General features: G+C 39.5%; 1 protein-coding gene across 4 annotated transcripts; it reads right to left on the reverse strand.

Annotated features, from left to right (window-relative positions):
• Nucleotides 1–862: 862 nt before the first annotated feature.
• On the reverse strand, nucleotides 863–6,430 carry GPR85 (G protein-coupled receptor 85). Of its 4 annotated transcripts, none has more exons than XM_027574010.2 (4): nucleotides 6,345–6,430; nucleotides 5,199–5,813; nucleotides 4,920–5,034; nucleotides 863–3,807 (listed from the first exon to the last, which is right to left on the reverse strand). In XM_027574010.2, exon 4 carries the CDS (start codon nucleotides 3,635–3,637, stop codon nucleotides 2,525–2,527), a length of 1,113 nt encoding a protein of 370 aa, XP_027429811.1. In that variant the 5' UTR covers nucleotides 3,638–3,807; nucleotides 4,920–5,034; nucleotides 5,199–5,813; nucleotides 6,345–6,430; the 3' UTR covers nucleotides 863–2,524. The 4 variants fall into 4 exon arrangements, with proteins under 4 accessions (XP_027429811.1, XP_027429809.1, XP_027429810.1 ...); XM_027574008.2 differs by having other exon boundaries at nucleotides 4,920–5,037; XM_027574009.2 differs by lacking the exon at nucleotides 6,345–6,430 and adding an exon at nucleotides 6,124–6,177 and having other exon boundaries at nucleotides 4,920–5,037.
• Nucleotides 6,431–6,982: the final 552 nt, after the last annotated feature.

The raw sequence follows: 6,982 nt of genomic DNA on the forward strand, positions 1-6,982 counted from the left end.
ACCTGAAATGCTAAGTTAGTCAAAAGGAAGCTTAAGTAAAAGTCATGACGACTCTGCATTATTCACTGATCACTTACCAAAGCTGTTGGAATCTGTTATTCCAAATAGCTAGGTAAGGTCAGGCAATCTCACTTGGCTCTTGCTCTTGACTCCTCAATCCCCCACCTTCAATCTATGCCTCAGTTTTCTTGTCTATGTTATGGAGGTTAGCGTTGATAATAGCTAATCTCTGGCTACAAGACAATCGCTGAATGTTCCACTGATTGCTGGTGATACCTGAACCTCTAAGCAAAGTTCTCTATAAATATAATCATTGTAATTACACCTCTACTATAACTTTTTTTTTTTGAGTTGGAAACAATGTTATCAGAATACATTTTGCTAACATTTCCTTTATTGCATTTTGGATAATGATTTTAGTATCAACAAGGGGCCTTTATTGCTAGATTCAACTCCTGTTGTACATTAAACTTTGTCTCAGATCCAATCAACTTTGGTATAAAGTAAAATTAGGTCAAACACAGTGCTCACTAAATTATGGCTTGAGCTGTCCTCATATGAGCAAAACTGAATAGTTGCATATATAATTGACACATTCCAGTGATTTATTTTTCCTTATTTATATTTATATTGATATTCTCTTTACAGAAGTACTGTAGCAATAAAGAATTCTGTTCCATTAGATTCCTAATCTTATTTTTCAAGTACCAAACCAAACCAAACCAAACAAAAAAACCACAAATGAAAACAATGGAAAACAAAAACAGTAACTTTTCTGGTTTTGTCATAATATTATTGTAAACCATTCTTCTTAGATGTTATATATTTAGAATCCAAAATTTCTGCAATGCTCCAAATTAAAATGTGGTATTTATATTAAAATTTTGAACCATCAACTAAGCAGGTATGTATCTCTAAACATTACTGGTTTGTAAGAATAAATAGATAAATAATTATGATAAGCTACCAAATAATGCTTTTGTAGATAATATTGTCAGTTTATCAGCTTTAAGCTCCCTATCATTTGCGCATTTCCAGTTCCAAAACATAGTAGCTACAAAAATAAAAAAGCAAAACCATAATAAAGCTAGTCTTCCTACTTTGTGCTTGCCTCCCAGGTCAAAAGAAATTGTTAATTGCCAAAAATGTAAAATTTATTCCAAGAAAAGTAACAGGCTACACAGGTAAATTTTGGCAAATGCAACTTTATATTGAAATTCACACATCTGTATCTTAAAGAATGAGACTCACAGACTCTAATGTATTTCTAAAATACCAGAAATCATATTATAAGCTTTCACAAGTTAAAACTGAAATAATTTAAACGACCAATACACTGAATGTGCAGAAAGTATAAACAAGACTGTGCCTTCGGTAGAATAAATGCTTCACAAATTGTGCAGGATGTCATACTAAGGCTGTGGTCTCCCTTTGACAGCTGATTTAAAATATAAACATACATCAACTGCCTGCTTCTTAGAACACACCAGAATGGGTAGCACACCTCAGAAGAAATTCTCATTATCCCAGTGATGTGCACCTTAATTTTCAAACCATGTGAGGAAAAAGGAAAAAGAGTATTAAATGATCGTCCATGCACTTCCAGATGCATGACCATGACCAGTTACTAAATCGATTTCCCCTGACTATTTGCTCCAATGCTAAATAAGATGAAAGATACTAGATAACCCTTTAAGGCAACATGTGTTTATTCTGCATTATTAGAACTGCTCAGTTGTGACCAGTTGGTACCATTAATGTTGCCTCCCAGACCAATATCTAGCATTTGTAAAATATAAATGAATTGGAAAAACTTTATACCAAATCAACAAAAACCACATAATACAGTTCAATGCTAGCAATTTCACTAGTAGGTAAGGAAAGTGGTATTTAGAAATAGTAATGTATTAATACAAAAAAAAAGAGTAAACTCTAATTGGAACCAATATACTGCTTTGGAATGCTCCCCAAACTTACAAGGCGAGTTTTTTAAAAGTGTGATAATCCAATAATTCATGGCACATTTTTAGTGGATTACAGTACTTTAAGTCCCCAAATATTTTAGTCTTTGCAAAACAATAATAGTATGAAATGTTTTAAAGTCTTCAAACTTCTAAAATTAGTTTTTATCAACACATTTACCTCATGTCAACTTAATTTATTAAGATGTCCAATGCTAATTGTTTTTTTGATTTTTTTTTTCATAAGTAGTGATATACACAGCATTTAGCACTGATACTTAGCACCTGCTACTTTCATTATCTACTTTTCAACCACATAAAGAAACTTAGGGCAGTGGTTCAGTCCTTTCTTAATTACAAACCTTCGCCGGCAGTCAGCAGGATCACTCTGAGATTTAAAATAGGATTATAGGTGAACTATTGCAAAGACTGCAGAATGTTGCCCAAATCCTTATAACCGCTGATCCCATTCTTGATTTTCTTCTCAAGATATGGCTACAGGCCACGATTGCTTAGCAGAGAAGGTTAGTGTTTCACAAGGCTAAAGATTTCCAGATGCTCCTTCATATAACACAGTAAGGTTCCCTTGGTAACCTGGATTTTCTGCAGTAAAGGAGGGTTGTGCTGAAACAGCGCCTCAGCTCCCTGTTGGAGAAAATGCAGACAAAAGGATTGATTCCTGCTTGGGCAAAACTCATCCAGACAGCGGCTGTTAGAAATCCCCCTGGTACTACAGGCCCTCTTGCAAAAACTCTCCAATAACAGGCCACCAGGTATGGGCCCCACAAGGTTAGGAAGAGAAAAGTCATTATATAGAACATTCTGCTGATTCTTTTCTCCATTTTGAACTCATCTAGGACCAAGAGCCTTCTTCTGCCCGTGGTGTTTGCATTTTGCCGGATGCCCAGCAAGGTGGGTGGTGTGGGACCCCTTCCAAATCCTGCTAGCCAATTGGCAGCTGCCTGGCCACTGGCGCCAGGGCCATGAAAAGTCCAGTTCTGGCTGACTGCTGCTACAAACTGGACTGGCTTCATTTTCCTTCGGTCGTGGACAAAAAATATCAGCTTGAGGTAGACAAGCTGTGTGGCTAGGAGGATGAGAGCAAGGAGCAGCATAAATCCTAAGGAATCATTAGCCCTGAAGGAGCGGTGTTGGAAGGTACATTGATCTTCCTCCCTAATGAATGAGTAAGTGCCCACATCTAAAACTGGGGGGAATGCCATGGCCACAGACAGAGTCCACACCATGCAGATCACAGCCAGACACGTCCAAAAGGTCAGCCTCTTTGTATAGAAGCGGTGATGGGCGATAGCTAAGTATCTGGTGACGCTGATGCAGAAGAGCATGAAAGCAGTGTGGAAACAGGACAAAACCCCCAGAAAGGCAATCACTTTGCAAGTCAGAGTCCCATAAGTCCAGGTAGAGCCATTTTTGACAGAGTTGAATACAAATGGGAAACAAATTGCAGATCTGAGGATATCTGAACAGCAAAGATCCAACAGGAAGTAGTAAGGTGCTCTATGCAAGGTCTTATCTTTCACTAGCAAAATGGAGATCAGAAGGTTGCCCACCACACTGACTCCTATTATGAAACCCAAGGAAGTCAGTTTCAGAAAGGCTGTTAGAGGAGAGAGATTTTGCAAAATGTTGTCAGCTGCATGGCTATAGTTCGCCATAGATGGATGGAGGATAAAGATACAGCCTCAGTCAAGTGTCATGATCTAGATATAAGAACAAGGAAAAGATAGATCCATACATTTTACTGAAAATGTAATCCACAAAGAGAACTGATGCGATCTGCAGTCATGCTTCCTCTTTTCTTCCATTTGATTTGCCATCAGAATATCTGGAAAAAAAATGAGCTATCAGTTCTTAAGTTAACAAGTAATGATGTCAGGCAGTGCTAACATAAAGCTGTTCATTTACAGGGAAGCAAATAAAGTTTTAATTTTGAATAATATTATTTGCTTTAGTAAGTATTTGTTTGAGATTTCAAGAAAATGGCTTGTTTAGTTTTCTGAACTAGATGAATTTTAAAATGTCCCTATTTTGGAGAACATAAATTTGATTGGGTACCTTTAGGATAGAAGGAATGAAATGTTCCACAATCATAAAATATGCCAATCCAGGAGTCAATCACTAATGTTACAATGGAATCTACAAGATTGCTGATAGGAGACAGAGATGAGACTCCCTACATTTATTTGAGTTCTGTTAGTATCTGTCAGTGTTTTACAGGCAGCTTTCCTGCTGATATGGATCCAAAGAGCCCTTGCAAAATATGTCTTTTAACTCAAGTGCCACTATGCATGCTGCATATTATAAGAAGAGTATTTGTTGATTCATCTTAAAGCACAATTTGAACATTAGACTTTGAAATTAATAGGAACTTATCCAGGATTTGATGTGATTTAATCTTTTGTCTTTCCTTCCCCACCCTACCCCCCATTTTTGGTAAATCTTTTCTCCTTTAAACCCACATGATTATTAAAAACGGTTAATGTAAATATTGGCCAGGGAAACACACCCAGAGGAATAATGCACTTCCATTTGTAAACCTTGGCTGCCTGGATTCAAATGAATTTAACATGAACCTGTGTTTCTTGGGCAATTAAGCCTTTCCTATTTACACTGATAATCTTTGCTGCAAATTGCAAGTGGCTTCATTTTAAAACAAAATGCACATTGTGTCCTGGGTGCCTGAGAGCCACACCAGGAAAATCGGCTTCTTCTGTTATTCCCACGAAGCATGTTTCCTTTGCCACTTCTCGCTAGCCCGGAATATGCTGATGGAAGCCCAGGCAAAACTGCGTTCGATGATTTTAATTTCCCCACCGGTACATCCCCGGGTAAATACCGATCACATCATGCAACATTACGAAACCTGAAATCCGCCACCCCTGGATTTATAATGTGGGGTGGAGGAGGGGGAGGGGGAGAGAGACATGCATTACATACGCGAAGATGGGGAGAGAGATTGCTTCTGTGCTGCAAGGGAACTGTTCCCGGTGATTCGCAGTCTGATTTTCCTCAGTCTTGCAACGCTTTCCAGAAATGGAGCTCTCAATAAGCCCTACTGAAGATGCATTGTCTGAATGTACTTCCATTATGCAGTTTATTGTCAAAAAAACAAAAAACAAAAAACCTCAGGGAGGGCTCGGTGCCCGTGAACCTGCAGTTTCATCAACACTGTGCGCCCCCCTCCCCCCAAACTTAACCGAGAGTATATCCTCCTACCTGTTGGCGTTGGATATCCCGACAGACTATAGCTTCTTCTTTCTATAAATTGCTGATTTTTTTTTTTGCCTTAGTGCCTTGACTGAGCATCCAGGCAGGGCTCGGCGGCGCCTGCGCGCTGGAGCCTCCTTGAGCTCCAGCCGCGTCCTCCCCTGTCGCAGCGGCACCGTCTCCCCCAGTAACGCAGGGGCCGCCGCGGCGGCGGCGGCGGCGACGGCGGCGGCGAGGGCGGCGGCGAGGGCTGCTTCAGCCTCTGTGGAGCCAACAGAAGACTCGACCCGTTTCCAGAGTTGGCAGGGCTTATTGAATATCCTGTCCTGTTGAAGTGGCAAAATTAGGTTTTTGTCCCCTTCTGGCTGCTTCTGAACTTTTCCCTCCCCACATCTGAAGTGGGGGCTCGGAAAGGCTTTTTCAGGACCTCAGGCCCATCCCTTAGGGCAGCGCCAGGAGAAGCCACGGTGTCGGGGCGCTCGCCCCCTCTTCAGCTTCCCGGAACCCTAGCCTTCCCCGAACGTTTCCTTCCTTTCTCATTTAGGGTGGTCCAATGCATTGGAAGCTTCTTTTAGATTTCCTTTTTAATGATTTCCCCAGCTGACTTTTGCATTAGCAGGTTGGCTGGGAAGGTGGGGGGGAGAAAAAGAAAGAAAGGAAGAAAGGAAGAAAGAAAGAAAAAGAAAAAAGAAAGAAAGAAAGATAGAAAGAAAGAAAGAAAAGAGAGAGAGAGAAAGAAAGAAAAGAAATTAAATATGTATTTTTTAAAGAGCGCAGTCAAACAAAATCTTGTCAATGGGGAAGGAGGGAAAGCAGGTTAGGGCAGCCTTGTCTTTGTTAGTCATCTTATATTCTCAAAGGCACGCAAATATGTGTTAAGTAGGGAGAAGCTAAGTTCAGAGGACAACTGCAAAATGATTTAAATCCATTTTACCTTAACGAATATGACTATAGAATCAGGCTTACAAAAATTTTAAATGACTATTCCTCACATTCCACCCCACCGAGCAACAACCTTTCTTTTTCCTTCTTGCAAGTACGGCTGACCAATACATTGGTAATGTCAAAGCAGTTGTGTGTGTGAGTTTCCCTTCCCTCCCCCTCTGTTTTTACGGAAGAAAAATACTAGGAATATAACGAATTCATAAAACTTACACCCATCCAAAAGGTCCGATGATATCACAAGACACCACATAGCCTGACAACTGGGTGCTTAGGGATGCCTCTGGAATCATGCATTTCCTTATTTTACCATTTCGGAAGAGTTTTGTTTGTGGGGGTGGTATAAGATTTTAAACAACTCCCCACCTCCAAAAAACGAGCAGACATGCTTTCATTAATTCCCAATGTAAAACGTCTGCTTCTCCTCCTGCATGCTTATTGCTTTATAATAATCTGTTAATGAAACAGAAAAAATAAAGATCTTCTCTACAGTAATAATTTGATCTCCAGACAGCAGTAAAATACCTCATTGCTGGGTGGTGAGATTGTGACATTCGGGGGAACTCAAGCCAATCAGCATACAGATAATATGGGTTAATTTACATATTGTATTTCTATTGGACACACTGAGGTAAAGCTTTCTCTGTTTAAAGCTTAAAAATGAATACTTCACTGTCATGGTGTCACAGTCATTACACAAAGCCCTATGTTGGAAATACTGAAATGATGTTCCTTTTTCCTGATTTGTTTTGGGATGTCTTAAACCCATTTAAAAGATAGATAATGATTTGTTAAAAAAAAAAAGAATACATATAAAGCACCTAACTTTTGCATTCCCTTAACCTAGAAAA

Source organism: Zalophus californianus, chromosome 12, assembly GCF_009762305.2.
Source record: "Zalophus californianus isolate mZalCal1 chromosome 12, mZalCal1.pri.v2, whole genome shotgun sequence".
Classification (NCBI taxonomy): Eukaryota; Metazoa; Chordata; class Mammalia; order Carnivora; family Otariidae; genus Zalophus; species Zalophus californianus.